Source organism: Dendrobium catenatum, unplaced genomic scaffold (assembly GCF_001605985.2).
Source record: "Dendrobium catenatum unplaced genomic scaffold, ASM160598v2 fragScaff_scaffold_716, whole genome shotgun sequence".
Classification (NCBI taxonomy): Eukaryota; Viridiplantae; Streptophyta; class Magnoliopsida; order Asparagales; family Orchidaceae; genus Dendrobium; species Dendrobium catenatum.
The window spans coordinates 5226358-5249876 of record NW_021319178.1 but is presented as its reverse complement, the minus strand read 5'-3'; the positions used below and the strand labels follow the sequence as shown (position 1 = coordinate 5249876).

General features: G+C 39.4%; 1 protein-coding gene across 1 annotated transcript; it reads left to right on the top strand.

Moving 5' to 3' along the window:
• Nucleotides 1-2087: 2087 nt before the first annotated feature.
• LOC110099485 (probable transcriptional regulatory protein At2g25830) lies at nucleotides 2088-17942 on the top strand. Its single transcript, XM_020826650.2, has 7 exons — nucleotides 2088-2275; nucleotides 2360-2487; nucleotides 2780-2841; nucleotides 4242-4398; nucleotides 4493-4770; nucleotides 8466-8586; nucleotides 17634-17942. Exons 1-7 carry the CDS (start codon nucleotides 2173-2175, stop codon nucleotides 17724-17726), a joined length of 942 nt encoding a protein of 313 aa, XP_020682309.2. The 5' UTR covers nucleotides 2088-2172; the 3' UTR covers nucleotides 17727-17942.
• Nucleotides 17943-23519: the final 5577 nt, after the last annotated feature.

Genomic DNA, 23519 nt, shown 5'->3' with positions numbered 1-23519 from the left:
TTAAAAATAAATTTGAGAAATTTGTATATAAATAATATAAATATGTGTAGCCAAAGAAAGAAGAAACACTAACAAATTGATATGAAATTAAAAAAAAAAAGCTTAATAAAATATGTTTTTTGATCATTCAAATTTAGAACCTCTAAAATTTGGAAGATGAAGTTTAGAATTGTCTACAAATTACACTAAATTATAGTAAGAATATTAAACAAAAAGATAATAGAAAAATAGAGAGTGAAAATAAAATTTAGGGTGAGAAGCTATAAAATTTATATAAATAAGCTTGTGTATAGAAAAGAATATAAAAACCAGCTCACCCATGAGGCTCATATTTATATTTCGATTAGAGTTTGAGCGTTATAAAATTGGCTGCATACATGTCATTATAAAGAAAAAATAAGTATCTTGTAGGCCGATATAAATGTCTCAACACGATGAATCCATTAACATAACAAATTATTTGATCTGAGTCCAAATGAAGATTAACAACATAAAGCATATTTGAAAACTTTGGACTTTAATTCAATGATCAAATGGTCTCCTAATATTACATACTTATAGTTAAATTAAAAGGATTGACAAAATAAATCCAACGAACCTAAGTTCATTTGATTCTAATATGCTATTATTGTTAAGGCACTCAAATGTTAGATAAACAATATATGATATATGGGATTAATATGAATAGAATGAATTGTTCGATGAAGTATTAGATTATAGCCAAATTTATCAAAATGTCTCTCTTCAATAGGCTACAAAATATAGCTTACATTGGTCTGTTGTTTGGGAGCTTAGGCTACCAATTAATTGGTCTTGGGTTCGAGTCTTGTGTATGCGATGTGTGTGTGAGTTTGCCTTAATTAGCCTAAATATCTAAAACAAGAGAGACTATAAAGAATGCTTAGTTTTCACCTAACACTACTAAAAAATAAGCATTTACAACACTTTTTTATGACATAATGCAGCGGTTTAAACATCTACTAATTTATTTGCAGCGGTTTAAAAACCACAGGAATTCCGTTGTATTTGCGTTCGCTGAAAATGCTTTAGGAGCGGTTTCATGAGTGCTGCTGTAGGAAGGCTATAATAGCGCTTTAGACTGGAGAAGATTCCTCCTCTTGAACTGATTACAACTTCTTCTTTACAGCTAAACAAAAAAGCTAACAAACTGATCAATCTCAACAAAAGAAATCTGGTCCCCTTTAATCTCAAACTTCAATTATCATCTATCAATGGATTAATCACTTCCCCCAATTAACCCTACTAAACCCTGGAAACCCAACTTACTAGAAATTGGAACCACCTCCACCGGCAACGTCGGCCTCTCCCTTTCTTCCTCTATGTGGCTCAGCAAATTTACAGGATTTAATCGAAGAAGCGCGCGGAAGGAAGGAAGAATGGCTACCTTCGCGGCAAGTTAACTCCTGTTGTGGTCGCTGCTGTCGCTCGAACAGAAAATGGCGAGGAAGGAGTCCGGCTAAGGCTTGAGGAGGAGGCATTTCGTATCAGACAGGAATGAACGTCTTCAAAGGAGTCGAAGAAGCTTTTTGGCGGCTCGTTCAAAACTCCGCCTATCACACGAAGGAGACGAAGTCGAATGGAGAGGGGTTGAGCGGAAGAGTCGGAGGACCGCTGATTTTTTTAGGGTGAATTTAATGGCGGTTATAACAACTGTTTATGTCTATCTATAGCAGCAATTTTAAAATCATTGGTATAAAATGCTGCTAAAACATTAATTTTTTGGTAGTGTAAAGGTGATTTAAGAGCTAAGGTTGCTTATAAACTCAATTGCATTTTGCGATAATCATCATCAATTACCATTATCAGCACTGATTGCCACCACTAACAAATTTTTATTATCCAGCTATTATCACTTCACTAATAACATACAATCCCAACTACAATAATCCTTATTGCACTCATTGGAAAAAAGAAAAAGTTTTATGTGAGATCTATCATGACTTTCTCTTTATCATTGAGAGGTTAGTTAACTCTTTCAAAATATTAGATTTATATAAATAGTGAAATTTTAAGTGGTAAAAATATAAATCCTAGAAGTTTATATTTATACATGACATTATAGCTAATAAACCTGGGCTGGATGGCCCAGCCGCCTTCGCTAAGTCTTACTGGGGCATTTCCACAAACATTATAGATTCGCAGAGCGGGGCAATGGCTTCTGCAGGAAGAACTCTTGGATCAATTTTCCAGAAAGCCACTCTTTCAAGCGGTATATTCGCCTTAAACCCGCTCCAGAAACCCTACACTTTGCACAGTACGTCTACTATTCCTCTGACGACTCTGTTCCTCTGATTCCCATCACTTTATGTTTACCACTGGTCGATGTTTCTGGTGCTAGGTTTTTTTCGAGGAATATCGCCTTCTAGATTGTCACCTGTTGTAGGTGATGCTCAGAGAAAGAGGAGGATATGCTCAACTCCCCCTGTTTGTATGGGAAGGCGTTCTTGCAAGATCGCTGGGAGAAAGGTATTGTCTTGCTCAATTGGTTTTAATGGCTTAGTTTGCAGAAGGAATTGATAAAACTGCTAACAAGTTTTCATACTGGACTTAAAAACTGGGATTGCAGCTTATCGCCAAGAGTGTTGGGCTTTTTTAAAACATACGAATCTAGCTAGGATTTGGTTATTCCAGCTGGCTGTTTGGTTGAAGTATTGCAGTCATGTTTGAGTCCTATATTGACTGCTGTGATACTTCCATAGAAAATATAGAGATATTTGGATTCTTCTCAGCTCATCAATGTCTTTCTTTCCTGCTGCAGGATGCACAAAATTTGAAGAAGATGAAAAGAAACAGTAGAATTGGGAAAGAAATTGTCTCTGCGTAAGTTCACTGAAAGAAAATTGATCATAAATGTTGATATCTGGATTTAGTGAAGTTTTAGCATGCTCTGTTTCTTTGTAATTCGGTTGGATGCTTGGATTCTTGCCTTCGATTAAAGTTTACAGGATATATAAGCAGTGTTAGAGGCCAAAAAGATATATTTGTTTGGTAGTTGTGCATTAATGATGAAATGTATCATGTAGGATTAGTTGAAAATATGCACTATAGGATCCTTTGTGCATCGAATATCAAAGTTCATAGCGATATTTCAGTTGATATTGCTATAGTATCTTTTATTTGATCTTCCCAAGTTGATAGTTTCACAGGTGAATAGTTTGTAATTCTTTGTGGTGCTTTAGATTGATCACTTTGCATGGGCTTCTTTGTTTTCTTCAATTTATACTTTCCCAACAACCAGTAATGAATCTTCCCTTTCTCTACTTTGCTGCCAATTTTCTCATTACTTGCAGTGCTATTAGTTGAACTGCAAAATTTATTCCTAGGATTAGCAGGTTGAAATGCCAGAATTCCATTTTGAACAGATTAATAAATTTATCAATGTTAAACCTGTGTGCTATGGTGGAAGAACTTCTGACTTTATGCCTAGCTTCAATGCCTTTACACTACTGGTTAGAATTTGTGGCTATTGAAGGAATTTTGAATCAAAATAGGGATTGTTAGCTTGGTGTTTGTACAAGTAAATAGAGTCGCCAGTGGCTTTTGACTTTGAGAATGGAAGATGTTTTATGATATTTTTTACTGAAGCAATGAAGATATAAATCACTTGCCCGACAATAATATACAATTTAATAGAACTTTTTAATGTATATAATTTTTGCTTGTCTTTTAGCATATTTGACTTCGTTAAATGTTAGGCAAGCCTGAGAGATTGGATTGTAAGCAACTTCAAATGTGTCACTTGTCTTGAAAGTTGAAACCAACGGCGGAACTAGCCTTAGTTCTCAGGGGGGCAAGTGACAAATTTATAAAAAAATAAAAATATATATTTTACACATAATCGCTTTTGACAGACTTGTTTATTAGTGTTAGAAAAGTTCAACATAATGAGATAAAAATTGCAGGAGGCCAAGGGGATTTCTGATTTTTGGAGGGGCAAATTGCTTGAAAAAAAGGTCGTTGGGTGCAAACAATAAATTCAGAGGGGGTATATTACAAATAACCCTTACTATACTAAGAGTTTTAATTTTGTTAGACCCCCTCAGCATTACACAATTCCGCTATTGCCTAAACTCTTCTTGCTTCCCTACTGTTATGTTCTTGAATGTTATGTTCGGTGTATACTATGAGATTGCTTGATAATATACTGCTGAAAACAATAATATCAAAATAAAGTGTGTGTAAATAGTTTTTTTTTTCCTTTTTTGTTCCTTAACATGCAGCATAAAAAAGGGTGGTCCAAATCCATCTTCGAACACAGTTTTAGCTGCTGTTTTAGAGAGAGCCAGAGAACTTGAAGTACCAAAAGAAATAGTGGAAAGGAACATAAAAAAGGCTTCTGACAAGGGTCAGGAAGCATTTATTGAGAAATTTTATGAGGTGGCTATCTAGATTTGATTGTCTCTTTTTAATTCTTTAATATTCTAAACCAATTCAGGCTTTGCAACAATTATATTTTAAATCACCTGTTCAGGTATATGGCTTTGGTGGTGTTGGCATGGTAGTTGAGGTTTTAACAGACAAAATAACCAGATCAGTGGCTGATGTTAGAGGGGTGGTAAAGGACAGTGGGGCAAAGCTTGCTGACCCAGGATCCATCTTATTCAAGTTTAGAAGAGTTCGAGTTGTTAATGTAAAGGCCAATGATGATGAAAAAGACCAGATTCTTGCTATTGCTTTAGATGCTGGTGCTGAAGATATCATTGAACCTAATGTTAAAGAGGAGGATGATTCAGAAGATAATTCGGAAAGGTCTTCAAAAACTCAATTATCCTTTCATTAAATTCAGTCATCTTTTATGCTTTAAGAAAGCACAATTTCATATTTAGGGTCAGCTTAACACTGCACAATTTGCATGACCTATTCGGTGTAGAAACGCAAGAGATATGAAACCGGAGAAAAGGAGAGCATGAGTGCATGAGTGCGATGTTGTATCTGAATATCCCAAGAAGATGCATGAGTGCGATGTTGGTGTAAGCTTCACGCGATGAACCGGGGGAAGCAACGGAAAACATTCACACCCGAATACCCGAAGGTGTTCATATGACGGTTGTATATTAAACATTCTTTTGAGCGGGGACGTGTTCTCGGTAGTCATGGACGGAAGACGATTGATTAGGTATGTAGCAGTGGATGCCGCATCTAACCAGTAGTTCATCGGGAGCCCGGCTGTCTGTAGGAGAGTTCTTGTCATGGTGATAATGTGTCTATGCTTATGATCCGCTATCCCGTTTTGTTCGGGAGTATACGGACACGAGGTTTGGTGCCTTATCCCTGCATTCTTAGTGAAAGTTTGAAACTGATTATTAACAAACTCACCTCCACCGTCAGTTCTAATGATTTTGATCTTCCTGGTCGTTTGTCTTTCGACGAACTTTGCAAAGTGGATAAACGTATTAGTAACATCAGATTTATGCATTATAGGAAATAGCCAAACGAATCGAGAGAAATCATCTACAAATATTACATAATATCTGAATCCTTGGTGTGAGGCAACCGGCGAAGGTCCCCACACGTCGGAGTGAACAAGTTCAAGAGGGGATCTAGTTCTACTGGCGGGACGTTCAAATAAGAGTTTTTGACCTTTACAGGACATACATGAGGTACAAACAGATTTAAATGGTAAAATATGTAAAGAGGGATTGCTATGTGAAATGTGTTCCAGAACTCGGTGATGGGGATGTCCAAGACGAAGATGCCAGTTCGCCGAGGGTGTGCTTGTGGCCTTTAACGCTTGTGCGGGCACACGGTTGAATTGAGTTGCGATCTTGTACATCCCTTTGTTGCACGGTCCTTTAAGGATAATTTGATTTGTCGTCCGATCCTTGAACACGAAACCGCTTGTGTCAAATGTTATAGATATAGGATTATCTTTCACCAGATTAGAGATAGATAATAAATTGTAAGATAATGAGGGAATGTGCAGAAGTCGAGAGAGAATCAGCTTACTAGCCGGGGTTGGAAGAATTCCCGAACCCATATAAGCTATTGGAACGTACCTCCCATCCTCTAAAGTTACAGTGTCATTGCCGTTGTAGGTATTGTAGAACTCCTGATTCTCGGTTGTGTTTGTCATGTGGGACGAAGCTCCGGAATCAATGTACCAGTCAGCGGTCGAGTTGCTGTCATTGTTAGCGACGAGAGCACTGTTGTTCTTGACAGAAGTTTGATTTGGTGTGTAATTGGGATTGAGTCTATGCCAGCAGGCGTCCGCACTGTGACCCTTCTTCTTCAATATTTGACAGGTAATAGCGGAGTTCGGGTTGTGAGTAAGCACCGGAGCGTTGTTGGGCGCAGGTCTTCTGCGTCCGCGCCTGCCACGACCCCTGACCGTATACAGGGCAGATTGGTTGTCCGGCATTTTTGGAAATTTTAATGCCGCAGATTTGAGATGGATCTCTTCACTTATGAGAAGGGCGTACAAGGTGTCGAGAGACAACGAACCTTGCATAGTGCGAATTGTGGTCGTAAACGACTGATATGCCGGAGGTAGTCCGTTCAAGATGTATATCATCACATCTTCTGGATCAACCGTTGAACCAGCCGAGGCGATCTGATCCACGATCTTCTTGATCTCAGTAAGATACTGAGTCATTGACATCGTTTGCATTGAGACATTGTGAATAACCTTGGATCGATTAAAAGATTGAAACCGAGTGTGGAGCGTCGCCCATGTTTCTTGGGTTGATTCAAGATGAATCACATAGGGAAGAACTACCGGCGAAATGGTGGAACACATGGCCGTGGCAAGATTTTGATCTGTGATTTGCCATGTTCTCATATCTTGATTCGGATCGATGTTTTCTAGAGTCGATTTTTTATCAAGAAACGCAGCGAAACCGTTTGCCTTGAGCAGTTTTGCGATTTGAGTGCTCCAAATGGGGAAGTTGTCCGGTGTTAGAGCATGTTGAACCAAGAATTTGAGGTTCGAGATCACAAACTTTAATGATGGAGAGATGCCCGGAGTTGATACAGTGGCTCCGGAGGTTGTGCCGATCGATGCTCCGGAGGTTGTGCCGATCGATGAGGACGCAGAGGCTTGATTCGCCATGGGCAGGGTCCTTAAGATCGTCCGGCTCTTGATACCATGTAGAAACTCAAGAGATATGAAACCGGAGAAAAGGAGAGCAGATTCAGAGAATAAGAAACTCTGAAACTAAACTTTTATTAATTGATTTCTTGTGCCTTGATACAGCCAATCACATGTATATATAATCTTTCCTATGACAAGAGATACACGTGTAATAATATAAGTGGATACAAGATATATAAGCAGATATTCCAACGGTCCTTAACATTCGGGTGTCTTTGCTTATTAATATTTGAATAAATTCATTTCATAAAACTATCCATGGTACATTATTCCATATGGGTATTTAAAATCTAATTTTAGTGCAGTCGTCGAATGGGAAATTTTTTTTTTCTTGCTAAGTTATCTCCTAAAAGTTTTGGATGGGTGTATTGCTTCACATGGATATTTAAAATCAAATTTTAGTGCAGTTATAGAATGGAAAGTGATAAGTCACCAAAAAGTCTTCTTGATCTTGCACGGATCTCGAGAAATATTCAAGTTGAAAACTTTCAAATTAAATTCGAGACCATATGAACTCAAATTTCAGCAAACTTATAGTAAAACTGAATGTTTCGAAGAGAAACCCAACAACACTAAAATTGACCAAATCTGAGCTAAAATGGGTCTGAATTAAGAGTCGGAAGCATATTTGGAAGGTTCAAAGCATTATTTGGATGACAAAATGATATCTAAATATGGCATGCTTATAGTCGAATCGAGCGGCTCGGCAAGACAAATCTAACGAATCCAAAATCGTTGAATTCAAACATCATTAAGGCACTTAAACACTTAAAAAATGCTCTATGATCGAGGAAATAATATGAGCCATACGATGGAGCATTTCAAACTTGCTCCGGATCTTCTCTATATTTATGATGTGTGCCACTCATGAAAATTTATAAATAGACCCCCTACTCTCTACATGAGAGGGGACATTTGGCTGCAGATTGTAGAGAGCTCTAAGGCTTCAAGAGCTCCAGCACCACCTCCGGCGAACCTCCGTCGACCGTCGCCGGACCACCGCATGGCGCCGATTGCTTCCAAATCACTGCTCGGTTGGCGTTTGTAGTTGGACTTCCACCCGACCATCGTCGGACCACCGTCCGGGCGCCGACTGTTGTCGAACTTTCACCTGGTTGCCAACAATCATCGGGCTTCTTCCCAACTATTGTTGAACGAAAGGACGAGTGTACTTCGTTTATTTGTTAGTGATGTCACTTGTAATTCCTTTCCCATTATTGATACTATTATTATCATTACTATCGTTCTTATTTGCCTTCTTATTATCTGTTATATTGGATTTTGATACTTTTGAAATTTTCAATAAATTTTTACCTCCCTACGCAAGGATCCTTACAGCTGCTTAATTCTGCAGCTATTATAAGATTGTCGTCTCTACAGAAAACTACTCTGATATACTATCAAAATTACGAGATGCAGGTGTAGCTTTTGAACCAGATAATGGTTTTGAGCTCTTGCCACTAAACCCCATTGAGGTTTGTATCATTTGCTGCACCATATGCTATTTCCTTTCCCTTAATGATATGGGTGGTTAATGTTGCCCACTGGAGTAATTGAAAACATGTTAAAGCTTTTTGAAAGCTACACACCCATTTCATACTTTGCCCCACTCGATCAAGGGCGGAACCAGCTTCGATTTTGAGGGGGGGGGGGGCAAATAAATTCCGCTATTGCCTAAACTCTTCTTGCTTCCCTACTGTTATGTTCTTGAATGTTATGTTCGGTGTATGCTATGCGATTGCTTGATAATATACTGCTGAAAACAATAATATCAAAATAAAGTTTGTGTAAATTGTTTTTTTTTTCCTTTTTTGTTTCTTAACATGCAGCATAACAAAGGGTGGTCCAAATCCATCTTCGAACACAGTTTTAGCTGCTGTTTTAGAGAGAGCCAGAGAACTTGAAGTACCAAAAGAAATAGTGGAAAGGAACATTAAAAAGGCTTCTGACAAGGGTCAGGAAGCATTTATTGAGAAATTTTATGAGGTGGCTATCTAGATTTGATTGTCTCTTTTTAATTCTTTAATATTCTAAATCAATTCAGGCTTTGCAACAATTATATTTTAAATCACCTGTTCAGGTATATGGCTTTGGTGGTGTTGGCATGGTAGTTGAGGTTTTAACAGACAAAATAACCAGATCAGTGGCTGATGTTAGAGGGGTGGTAAAGGACAGTGGGGCAAAGCTTGCTGACCCAGGATCCATCTTATTCAAGTTTAGAAGAGTTCGAGTTGTTAATGTAAAGGCCAATGATGATGAAAAAGACCAGATTCTTGCTATTGCTTTAGATGCTGGTGCTGAAGATATCATTGAACCTAATGTTGACGAGGAGGATGATTCAGAAGATAATTCAGAAAGGTCTTCAAAAACTCAACTATCCTTTCATCAAATTCAGTCATCTTTTATGCTTTATGCAAGCACAATTTCATATTTAGGGTCAGCTTAACACTGCACAAATTGCATGACCTATTAGGGTGTCTTTGCTTATTAATATTTGAATAAATTCATTTCATAAAACTATCAATGGTACATTATTCCATATGGGTATTTAAAATCTAATTTTAGTGCAGTCGTCGAATGGGGGGAAAAAAAAATCTTGCCAAGTTATGTCCTAAAAGTTTTGGATGGTTGTATTGCTTCACATGGATATTTAAAATCAAATTTTAGTGCACTTATAGAATGGAAAGTGATAAGTCACCAAAAAGTCTTCTTGATCATGCACAAATCTCGAGAAATATTCAAGTTGAAAACTTCTAAAATTAAATTCGAGACCATATAAACTCCAATTTCAGCAAACTTATAGTAAAACTGAACGTTTCGAAGAGAAACTCAACGACACTAAAATTGACCAAATTTGAGCTCAAATGGGTTTGAATTAAGAGTCAGAAGCATATTTGGAAGGTTCAAAGCATTATTTGAATGACAAAATGATATCTAAATATGACATGCTTATAGTCGAATCGAGCGGCTCGACAAGACAAATCCAACGAGTCCAAATTCGTTGAATTCTAACATCATTAAGGCACTTAAACACTTAAAAAATACTCTATGATCGAGGAAATAATATGAGCCATACGATGGAGCATTTCAAACTTGCCCCGGATCTTCTCTATATTTATGAGGTGTGCCACTCATGAAAATTTATAAATATACCCCCTACTCTCTACATGAGGGGGACATTTGACTGCAGATTGTAGAGAGCTCTAAGGATTCAAGAGCTCCAGCACCACCTCCGACGAGCCTCCGTCGACCGTCGTCGGACCATCGCCTGGCGCCGATTGCTGCCAGATCACTGCTAGGCTGCCGATTGTAGTTGGACTTCCACCCGACCATCGTCGGACTACCATCCGGCCGCCAACTGTCGTCAAACTTTCACCTGGTCGCCGACAGTCGTCGGGCTTCTGCCCAACTATTGTTGAACTACCGCTTGGTCGCAGACAACTGTTGGTCTACCACTTGGCCCTCGACCGCCATTGGAATTCCACTTGACCATCGTCGGACCACCGTACGGCCTCCAAACGTTGTCAAACTTCCACCCGGCCCCCGAAAGCTGTCGTTCTACCACTCGGCCGTTGATCGCCGCCGAACTTCTGCCCTGTCGCCAACCTCTGCTCGACTTCCACGCGACCATCATCGAGCCACCACCCGACCGTCAATCTCCGTCGGACTTCCCTAGCTGCCAACAGCCGCTGAACCTCCTCAAGCGACCAACCATTGTTAGTACTCCATCGGACTGGCAAGTATGGTCTCTCCGACCACAGTCGCCCGCCAACTATGTTCCCTCCGACCACCGTCGTCTACAGACTACAGTTACTCTGATCTCCGTCGCTCGCCGACTATGGTCCCTCTGACCTCTGTCGCTCGCCGACTATGGTCCCTCCGGCCTCCGTTTCCCGTTGACTATGATCCCTCCGACCTCTGTCGCTTGGCGACTATGATCCCTTCTGATGCAGTGCACGTTTAGCTACGGTGTGCTGGGGAGCACCGACTACTCCTCAACGGTTTCTGACATCCACTCCCAACTTTCCTTTTTTAGTTACTACACTCCACTACTTTGTTTTGCAGTATTTTCAATTTTAGAATTACCTCTTTAGATGAAGGTTTATATAGGAGAATGCCTGAAGATGAAAGGCAGAGAAAGTTATATCCTCCTTTTTTTTACAAAAGCAATAGAACAGAACCTGAATATACAGGTTTTCTGATAATTCCGGTTGGAAATTCTTGTTTCTCTGTTTAGTTTCTTCTTTGCAGGATTCTTACCGATCGAGAGGAGCTGGAGCTGCGCCAGGTTGGTATCAGAGCCTCGCTTGAGAAGGCAATGGCAGATCGTGGCAAGGAACCCATTACCGAAGAAGTGCGAAGTCTTGACGCGCTTTGGGCAAACCAGAAGGATTTTGATCGCAGGCTGAATGAGCTTTCGGCCGACGTGCAGAAGCTCGCAGTGGATATTCGCCGGGAGTTCAATCTCCTTCGTGCGAGACCGCTACCGTATCAAACACCACCAGTTGAACCACAAGGAGTCCGGCCGAGAGGAAGAAGGGGCGTGAATGCGGCCAAGCCATTTCGTTGCACAGCCCCCATTCGACAGGACTTGTCGGATTCAGATGAAGAACCGCAGTTTCAGAAGGAAGCGGAGTTGCTGGAATCGGACGATGCGGAAGATGACGCCCTGTATCAATGTGACTACCCGAGATACCGGAGAGCATTTACTCCCCGCCTTTCGCCAGGTGAATTTAAGGCCAAGCTTGATATTCCCTATTTTGACGGGCGTATGCATATTGAAGATTATTTGGATTGGGAAAAGGCAGTAGAAAACTTCTTTGAGTACATGGAAGTGCCACCGGATAAGCAAGTGCGATACGTCGCTTGTCGCCTGAAGGGCGGTGCTAGTGCCTGGTGGGCACAGATGTTACAGATGCGGACAAGAGAAGGTAAAGGGAGTGTGCGGGACTGGAACCGCATGAGGCAACTCTTGAGAGCTCAATTCTTACCCACAGATTATGAGCAAATTCTATACATGAGGTATCAACATTGCTCGCAAGGTGACCGATCCGTGAGCGATTACACCGAAGAGTTCCATAGATTGTCGGCCAGAAACAATCTTAATGAATCAGCTAATCACTTAGTAGCCCGTTACATCGGGGGGGTTAAAGGACAGCATTCAGGATCGACTGGAATTGAATTCCGTATGGTCGATGGCTCAGGCAGTGAATCTGGCTATGAAGGTTGAAATGCAACAAGTCAGACAATCTAAAATTCCTTCTGCTAGACGGCATTGGCATGAAAACGTCACTTCTGGTAAGAGTAGTACTCATGGATTTAAGCCAACAACCCCAGGGGAATCGTCTGTCAAGTTTCCCTCCCCGAATCAAATAGCCAATGATCCCCGGGCACCGCTTAAATCTAAACCCACGGTTAAGGAGAATCCATACGCCAAACCGTCTACACTTAAATGTTTTCGATGCTTCCAGCCCGGTCATAAATCGAATGAGTGCCCGCAGCGACAACAAGTCCACATAGCTGAAGGAGATGAATGAATAGTCCAAGAAGTGGATGAGGCGAATCAGGATTGTGATTCCGAGGATGTGCCCGCTGATGAGGGAGAAGCCCTTGTATGCGTACTTGAGAGACTGCTACTAGCACCTCGACAATCCGCGAATCTACAACGCCATTCTATTTTCAAAACCCGCTGCACTATAGGTGGCAAGGTGTGTGACCTTTTGATCGACAATGGATGCACGGAGAATGTGATTTCGAGAGCTGTCGTTCAAAGCTTACAGTTGAAAACTGTTAAGAATGCGCATCCTTATAAGATCAGCTGGGTCAAACGGGGAGTTGAGATTCTGGTCTCCGAATCATGTCAAGTGACGTTTTCGATAGGGAAACAGTATGTGTGCGAAGTTTTGTGCGATGTCCTTGATATGGATGTCTGCCATTTGATCTTAGGTAGACCATGGCAATTCGATGTTGGCGCCATCTATGACTGCCGAGCTAATGTATATTCATTTGTGTGGAATGGACGACGCCTCCGGCTACTACCCACAGCTAATGAAACAAAGTCCAAACTTCGACAACCTCAAAAGCAGACATCGGTACAGATACTCTCAGGGGCAGGACTTTTACATTGCTGGAAAGAGCCAGCACCCTTATACGCTCTGTTAGTGACTGAACAGAGCCAAAGTTCACTACCGCACACTTCGCACCAAGACATTCTGCATCTTCTGCACCAGTACCGGGATATTACTCCTGATCACCTACCCGAAGAACTGCCACCACTTCGGAATATTCAGCATCAAATTGAATTGGTACTCGGTGCAGTTTTGCCAAACTTGCCACATTACAGACTCAACCCCAAAGAACAGCTCATTTTACAAGAATTGATAGATGATTTACTAAAGTGCCAATTTATACAGACCAGTCTGAACCCATGCGCTGTCCCGGCGCTGTTAGTACCTAAAAAGGATGGAAGCTGGCGAATGTTTGTCGACAGTCGCTCCATCAACAAAATTACAATCAAATACCGTTTTCCGGTTCCCCGCATTGATGAATTATTGGACAGGCTTACGGGATCTTCTATTTTTTCAAAACTGGACTTGCGTAGTGGATACCACCAAATCCGAATCCGCCCCGGGGATGAGTGGAAGACTGCATTTAAAACGCCACAAGGATTGTATGAGTGGAAGGTGATGCCCTTTGGGCTGTGCAACGCACCTTCCACCTTTATGAGAATGATGAATGAGGTTCTAAAGCCATATCTGGGAAAATTCTGTATTGTCTATTTCGATGACATACTGGTTTACAGTACTTGTATAGACGACCATGTGAAGCATTTGCAGACGTTATTTGATGTACTCAGGCAACACAAATTGTTCCTCAACCTCCCGAAATGCGAGATGGCAGTTCCAAGGGTGCACTTCCTGGGATTTGTTATTGATGCTCACGGTATTCACATGGACCCTCAGAAGATAAGTGCTGTCCGTGACTGGCCGCCCCCTACCTCATTCTTTGAAGTCAGGAGTTTCCATGGGATGGCGAACTTCTACAGAAAATTCATTCGAAATTTTAGTATTTTTATGGCTCCTGTGACCGACTGTTTAAAGGGCAAAACATTCCATTGGGGCAGTGAACAACAGCAAAGTTTTGAGATCATCAAACAGGCCTTAACAACAGCTCCCGTACTAGCATTACCAAACTTTGATAAGGTGTTTAAGGTGGAGACCGATGCGTCGTCCGTAGGAATCGGAGCAGTTCTCTCGCAAGAAAACAGACCTGTAGCTTTCTTCAGCGAGAAACTAAGTGAAGCTCGTCAAAAGTGGTCAGCTTACGAGCAAGAGCTTTATGCTGTCATTCGATCCTTGAGACAATGGGAGTTGTATTTGCTACACCAAGACTTTGTATTATGCAGTGACAACAAGGCATTGCAATATCTCAATAGCCAGAAGTCCATAAACAGAATGCACGCACGGTGGCTTATGTTCCTCCAAAGGTTTTCATTCACGTTCCAACACAAGCCTGGGGTGAAAAATCGCGTTGCAGACGCTCTCAGTAGGAAGACTCTTGTTGTCACGCGGTTGCAGACTGAGACGGCCGGCCTGGAATGTCTCAAGGAGCTATACGAAGACGATCCTGATTTCAAAGAAACCTGGAAGCTGTGCCACGGCCCAAATCCTGTTTCAGGATTTTCAATCAGGCATGGTTTTCTTTTTAAATTAAACTTACTCTGCATTCCCATTTCGTCTTGGCGCCAATTCTTAATCAGGGAAGCTCATGGTGGCGGCCTAGCTGCTCATGCTGGGCGTGACAAAACTCTAAACCTGGTTCAATCACGTTTTTATTGGCCACGGTTACGTCGAGATGTTGTGCGTTTAGTGGACAGCTGCGCTATTTGTCAAACCTACAAGGGAGGAGCTCAAAACACGGGCCTTTACATGCCCCTGCCCGTTCCCGACTCAATTTGGGAAGACCTCAGTCTAGATTTTGTTCTGGGCCTGCCTCGATCTCGGCGGGGTAATGATTCTATCATGGTAGTCGTCGACAGATTCTCCAAGATGGCGCACTTCATTCCATGTAAGAAAACCTTGAACGCTATGTCCGTTGCTCATATTTTCTTCAGCGAAATTGTCCGCTTACATGGTGTACCCCGAAGTCTCACTTCTGACCGTGACGTCAAATTTATAAGCCATTTTTGGCGCGAGCTATGGAAGCGCTTGGGTACTGATATTCGTCTTAGTTCCGCATATCATCCACAATCTGACGGCCAGACAGAGGTTGTTAATCGCACCTTAGGCAACATGTTGCGTTGTCTTGTGCAAGATCACCCTAAGCAATGGGAAGATATGTTAGCCAGGGCTGAGTTCGCCTTCAACTCAATGATTAACCGATCTACAGGGAAATCTCCCTTCAGTATTGTATACACCAGAGCACCGAATACAGTCCTGGATGTTGCCATTATACCCAAATGTAAGGCCCCAGCCGCAACCACTTTTACTGAAGAGTATGCCGATATGTTGGAGGAGATCCGGCAACGCATTATAAAGTCTAATCTGAAGTACAAGGAAACTGTTGATCGTCGTCGCAGACTACGACTTTTTAATGTAGGAGACTTGGTCATGGTACGCCTTCGGAAGGAACGTTTCCCACCAGGATCCTATTCAAAATTGATGCCACGAAAGGTAGGTCCAGTTCCTATAACCGCCAAAATTAACGATAATGCATATACTGTGGCTTTACCCAAGGACTTGAATATGTCCTCAACGTTCAATGTTTCGGACATTTCTGCCTATACGCCCCCTGATGAAGCCATTGTCAGTATTAGCTCGTCGGAGTCGAGCTCTTCTGAAGCGGGGGATGACTGATGCAGTGCACGTTTAGCTACGGTGTGCTGGGGAGCACCGACTACTCCTTAACGGTTTCTGACATACGGTCCCTTCGACCTCCGTTGCTCGCTTACTACAGTCCCTCCACCACTGTCGCCTGACGATTACAATCCCTCTAATCTCAATTGCCCAAATATTTCCTTGTCAATCAAATGAACAGGCCAACGTTCTCTTGAGAATGACTTCTTTATCATTGGATTCTTTCAACCCCAAGTATGTAATATGCTCTATATGATACTTTTTTTAATGCTCTATATGATACTTTTTTTTAATGATCTATATGATACATTGAGCCAATGTCTTCCCCCCGCGGAAGGGCACCATTTGTAATCGACTACAAACACTAGTGAAATCATTTTAAGTAGGCCAGGCCCCCATAGTTTTTTTCTTTTTCAGGGTTTTCCACATAAAAATCTTGGTGTCTCTTATGACTCTCGCACCCTTATCTTTCATCTGTTTGTGTGTTGGATCTTCGTATAAAGCTAGGTTACTAAACTCCAAATATCTCTGCCGCTACGAATTTTCTAGGACACAACATAAAGTAAAGCAAATTTTCTCGCCAAAGTTATTTCCTAAATGTTTTGTGAGTTGCTTGTCCTATACGCAACATATAATTGAATTTTTTTTTTCCTGAAATGCCATTGCATTGCTTCTTCTAGAATCTCTGCAATTCATTTTATTAAAAAAAAAAGAGAAGTAGCCATTATGTCTGACCAAACATTTTTATTGCTATATTTTTCTTTTTTCTGATGTTCATCCTGTATCCTTTTTTTTTTGGGTGATGAGGGAATACGATTCCAGAACTTTGGCAATAATGTCTAAGATCTTTATCAATTAGGTTAGCTAATACTCACGTTCATTTCATATTTTATCAAGCTACTAAAAGAAAGGACGAGTGCACTTCGTTTACTTGTTAGTGGTGTCACTTGTAATTCCTTTCCCATTATTGTTACTATAATTATCATTACTATCGTTCTTATTTGCCTTCTTATTATCTGTTATATTGGATTTTGATACTTGAAATTTTCAATAAATTTTTAACTCCCTACGCAAGGATCCTTACAGCTGCTTAATTCTGCAGCTATTATAAGATTGTCGTCTCTACAGAAAACTACTCTGATATACTATCAAAATTACGAGATGCAGGCGTAGCTTTTGAACCAGATAATGGTTTTGAGCTCTTGCCACTAAATCCCATTGAGGTTTGTATCATTTCCTGTACCATATGCTGTTTCCTTCATCTTAATGATATGGGTGGTTAATGTTACCCACTGGAGTAATTGAAAATATGTTAAAGCTTTCTGAAAGCTACACGCCCATTCCATACTTTGCACCAGTCGATGGAACTAATAAATTGATTTGAGATCATTTACTGGTTATTCTGAACTTTATTTTTTTTTCCTTCTCAGCAAACTGATTAATTATTCTGTGCTGACACCGAATGCTGTATGGAGACCAAGCAGAATGTTCCACACCCCTGTGCTCGGTATTGTGGCTCGATACCGCTGACGTGGCGCATTCTGATTGGTTTCTGGATGGTGTTCTGCATATGGTCTCTGCATATAATAATTTCTCCAGCAAACTCCTGCATTAGTTAATTCCAAAACTTTGCGGGCTAAGGTTCTTTGTTTTGTTATTTTCAACAGGTAGATGATGAAGCCATGGATTTAAACAAGGAGCTTATGTCCAAGCTGCTTGAACTTTATGATGTTGATGCCGTTTACACTGATCAAAAGTGATTTTTTAAGAAATGATACCCGATTAACAGTATTCTTCTTTTCCCTCTTTTTTCTGTTTTACATCGAAGTTTTCATTTACAGTTTCTTTCTGTTCTCCTATGAACTTGGGGGATGTTTATATATATAAAATGTTTTGTGGGTTGAATTTTCTGCTCCTTGGATTCATTTATTTTGATGTTATAACCTTCAAATATAAGATTCAAACCTTTTTTTTTTCTCTCCACCATTAAAAGAGTGGCGTACACAATTTCATGGGCTGACAATACTTGAATTTATTGGATGATTTTGATTGCTAAAATTAGAATTCTAAGTGGCCTTCTATAATTGTCCAATCATCCTTACTTTTTTCATAGAATTATCATAAAAACTGATAAAACTTAAATCCATAAGCAATTTTCATGCCTTAGGCTTTGTTGGGGACGTACTAAAAAATTACTTTAAATAGAAAAAAAGTTGTTCCAAACGAAGTTTTATATTACTAACTAGAATGTGATGCTGGCCTGCTGGGGTTGAAAATCACATGAGACATAACATAAATAAAATCAAGTAATGTGTTAGACCGGCCCAAGGGCCGGCTGAACCGGTCCATCCTAGACCGGTTCACATTTACAGGAGGATGGCCCGAGGGGCGGGGGGCTGATTGGATGCGGCCTACGACTAATGAAGCATTGCATTGGAGGGAAAATTCAAATTAGAGGCTGTTTAGGGATTAAGAATTTGTCATTTTGCTTTAATTAGTTTCTTCTTGTTAGGGTTAGGGTTATCTTGAATTAAATCTGAAACTTAAGATTAAGGTGTTGGTTTTGGGCTCCAGACATTGGCTAGAGATTTGAGAGCTGAATCTTCCTCTCGTATTAAAGATTCGTTGTATCGGGTTGTTTCTTTTCTTCTATTATTGAATTTCAAGAGCTTTCTTCTTGATTATTTGTACAGATTTTATAAAATCTCCACTGTGATTGCTGAATTTCTTCTCTGTTTTTGATAGCTATTTCCTAACATAATGCTCATCTTAAACTAGTTAATGCAAAACTCCATAAAACTATAAATAACTATTTGCATTTGTGTTACCAATCATCTGGTATATCCTCTCCCTTAGTACTAAAACTAAGCTTATTTGATATATTTTACCTTTTTTGCGGTCTTTTCCAGCTTTCTTGACAGTGCACTGGTCTGCGGATTTTGAATGTCTTAGTTACTCATTCAGGATTTGTTTGAGATTTCTCAGATCTCAAGTGAGTATATTTTTCCTATGGCCTTCTGATTTTTTTTCTTAATATAAAATGTGATCGATGCACATAGAGTGAACTGAATTTCTTTAATGTAAAACATGTCAAGACATTTACTTATAAAAAATATTATTTTTGATTTATCAATCTGAATAAATTTTAGGCAAATTGGATAACTGTGATGACCTTTTGAAACCTTCTTTTCTTTCAAATTATTAATAATTTAAAGCATAGCTCTTGATCTTCACTATTTCATGCATGCCTTACTCTTTTATGTTAGATGAATTCGCCTCGTGCAGCCGCTCAATTCAACTATAGGCATGTCATATATGAAGATCATTTGATCGTCCAATTAATACTTCAAAACTATGTTTCCAGTCTTTGATTTGGGCTCACTTGGGCTCGGACCAAACCGTTTTTAGTGTCGTTGGATTCGTCTCGTCGAGATGGTTAGTTCAACGAGAATTTTGTTGAAATCTAAGTTTGGATGATCCTAAATTTAATTTCAGAAGTTTTTAATACAAATGTGCATCGAGATTTGTGCTCATTCATGTTCATTTTTTGTGACTATCAAAGAGTAATACTAATTTTAATTTTTGTACTGAAAAGCTGTTTTAAGATTCGGCAAGAAAGCAAAGCCATCCCAAATGAAGCCTGTAAATTTATGTACTATTTATGGGGCCCATAATACTTAAAAATAATTCGCAAAATGCTAAAAATATTCTATCAAATAATACTGAAACAATTGGGTGTATGGAGGCTGCATATTTAAATATTTTGAAAGAATCGATTAAAATTAATCGCGGCGTTATTATGGCCAGACTGGCTATTTATTAATCTGAATCAAACGGTGTCGGTGAGGTGTAATAGGTTAATTAATAGCTGGCAGTTAACCCCTGCATCTATTGAAAACGCGCGTTCTGTTGACTTTCTAAACTGATTAAGCTTCTGGGACCGCATTTGTAATAATGTATAAAGTTTGTGTGAACGGCTTCTTTGAAAAACTGCCTCTTGCGAGCATAATTTAATGAAATGGCAGTCTTGTTTAATGAAATAGCAATGACTTGTTTTAATTTTGGTATTGATGACGGTGATTCGATATATTAATTTCTATATAAGAGGGGAGATTAGAGAGTAGGATAGCAAGTATTGATTTTTAGGGGTGTCAATTTTCGACATGACCCGAAATTTGACCAAGAAAAATTCGGGTTCGGGTCAACCCGTTTGTGAAACGGCCGGATTCAGATTGACCGGTAACCCGAAAATGACCCGAAAACCCTCTGTATGTGTCTGCTGCCCGCCTTGCCCAAAGCATCGAGTGCCCGGTCGAACCTGAGTTCGCGTGCTGCCGCTCGAAGTGTCGAGTCGCATCCCGATGCATCAAGTCGCGTGAGTCCAAAGCGTTGAGTCGCTTTGTGTGCGTGGTGCGTCCCAAAAATCGAGTGTGTCACTGGCTCGCTGTGTCGCATGCTGCCGCTGCCACTGTGCCGCCGGGAGTAGCGACCGGAAACCCAGGCGTTTGAGATTTATTTCAAAAGTTTGAGTCGAGTCGTGTCAACCCGACAACCCGTGCGGGTCGAGTCCGGGTTGGAAAAGCTGACCCGGTTACAAAAATTGGTTGGGTTCGAGTTGACCCGTTTAGAGTAGGTTCAACTCAGATTCGACCCGAACTTGACCCTCTGACCCGAATTGACACCCCTATTGATCTTGTTAGCGATAATAAGTGTCGAGGTTATTACGAGGAGGATAGTAATCAAGAAGGGGGATATCGACTTTGTTGGTGATGGTGGGTGTTAGTATTTGTGGTGAAAGCGGATATTAGTCTCATTGTCGATTGTGATCAATGATTTTGAGCGATGAGGTCATTGGCAATGGTACGTGCTAACCTTGTTGGGGGCGATGAGCCAAGCAATCTTTTAACGACGACATAAATTGAAGGACATTTAAAAAAAAAGCTTTTAATATAGTCGAATTAGATTCAATTTAAATCCAAATAGTCGAAATATAACTATCTAAATAGTTTATTAGGCATATTTCAAGTTAATCTACGACCCAAACATTACATGTTTACCCCTATATTATCATACATATATAAGTTAAGTATGACTCAAATTTCACAATGATACATTCATTCAACTTAACTTGTGATTATCGGGCCGGGTATGAATTTGACCTGATTCAAACATATTTAACATGAACTCTACTTGTTTATCATGCAGATTGAATACAATATCAAAACTCAACCAGTTTATAATATATGTGTAAACTAAAAAATAAAATTTTTATATCATATTTGTGTCATGATGATGCGAAATTATTATGTGTAGTCATTGGACGCCGTCCGGAGATCAATCAGTACGCGTGCACATCACTAATACGCTATGTATCAATATTGTGCACCAATATGTATCGGGTGACGTGATGCATCACGATTGGCCTCCGGACAGTCCGATGATCATACGTAATAATCTTTCCAGTATGACAGACAATATCATAAGTTGAAAACCTGGCTATATAAATAAGATAAGTCAAAAAGAAATTGATGAATCTTACTAGAACAATAGACATTTGGCTAAAACTTTCTAGATGTGGACAAACATGATTTGCCTATTTCTTATAACAACAAAGCCAATTCTAGAGTTTGGGTGCATATGATTAAATATGATATAGAAAGAATGAAGAACTAAAAAAAATTATAATATGATTTAGACATTAATTAACATCATTATTTATGATTATTAGTATATGAGTATATAAAAAAGAATTTAAGGTTATCATTAAAAAATAATTAAATATACCATGAAAATATTTCTCTAAATATATTTCCATAATATCTTACAAAATAAAAATATTTTATAATATTTTTGGGCAAGTGGAAATTACACGCCAATATTTTTGGTGGATGGAGGAGTTCAGCTAATGAGTATCTGTCCTACTAAAAGGCAAAATTATGCTAAAATTCAGGAAAAGGACTTTCTACCTATAACAATTATGTGAGGCCATTCTACCTTTCAATATATATATATATATATATGGTTGGTAATATTTATATCTTAGATTTGGTTTGGGACGATTTTTTTAGTACTTATAGTGACTTTTTAGTATCAAAATTTTAGGGTAGGGGAGCAACTCCTCTATCCCTAGTCACGGGCCTTTCATTCCTGGGTAGGCTGCCCTAGAAGAGAGTGAGGCAGGTTAGCAAGAAGCTCATAGAGAAACTCTTCTGGCACCTGCCGCTACGCAGCCTGCCTTCTCCCTCTTATGTTAAGCATCTACGTCCGTACCTCTCATATGCTTCTAATTCCGTCGCCGCCCACCACTACGCCTCTCCACGCCTCCTCTCTTGCATTCTCCCCTTCCAACAAATGGAGGTCGAGATGACATCTCGAGAGAAAGGTTCTCAGCCATGCGATCGGACCTCTGAGTTATCCTTTTCAGATAAGGATATAGGCCTCGTCTGCAAGTTTAGGATGTCGGATTTCACCATCTAAGATCGCTTGAGCTTCGGCCTCTGACCTCCAGTCTTGTAAATTATAGATAAATAATTATAAATGATGACATACTATTATAATTGGCGTGTATGAGTTGTGTAATCAGTTTATTTTGTGATCATTGATGGAGAAGGCCTCATATAGTATGATCTCGTAATCTTGTCGTCTCATGCTTGAGACTCTTGTAATATTGTAGCTCCTGCATTAAATACCTTACAAATCATTGTAATCAACACTCATATAGTATGATCATTTTGGATGAAGAAGGCCCCATAGTTTTTTTTTTTTTTTTTTCACATAAAATTTTGTGTCATCCTTGTACATTTCATTTACCTTATACATTGGATTATCATACAAAGTTATGACGCAAAATTCTCATTCTATCCCAACAAATTTTTTAGCCCACAATAATGATAATTAATTAGATAATCAATCAAATAATTAGTCATAAATTAACAATGAACAATTTATTATGAATAATTCAAAATTAATTATATAAATATTCATCAAGGTAGTTATTTAACTCTCATAGAATAACAACATTAATTATATACATATAAAGATAATTAATTAAAATACTAACTAATATAATATATTACTCTTACTTAATTTTAATAATAATAATTTAAATATTATATCGAGGTTTAATTATTTCTATATTTAAAATAATAATAATAACTACAAATTTGGCCTGATAAAGGGGTGTAAGTGAGTCGAGCCGAGTTTATCGAGTTCACGAGTCAAGCTTGAGCTTGAGCCGGCTAGGCTTGTGAGCTCGCAAGCCGGCTCAAGTAATAAAAAAATAATTTTATTTTGTTTATTAAATTTAAATATTTTTAAAAATAAATAAGAATCACTTAAGTTTTATTTAAATTTTAAACATTGCATCTTTTTTTTGTAAATCCCGCCTAAATTTTTAAAATCCCGCTTAAGTTTTAAAATCTCACATGAGTTTTAAAAATCATGTCTAAATTTTAAAAATCTCACACATGACTCGCGAGCCCGCTCGAGCTCATTTACAGTACAAGAAGCTCAAGCTCGTGCTATTTATAGTACACATGACTCGCGAGCCCGCT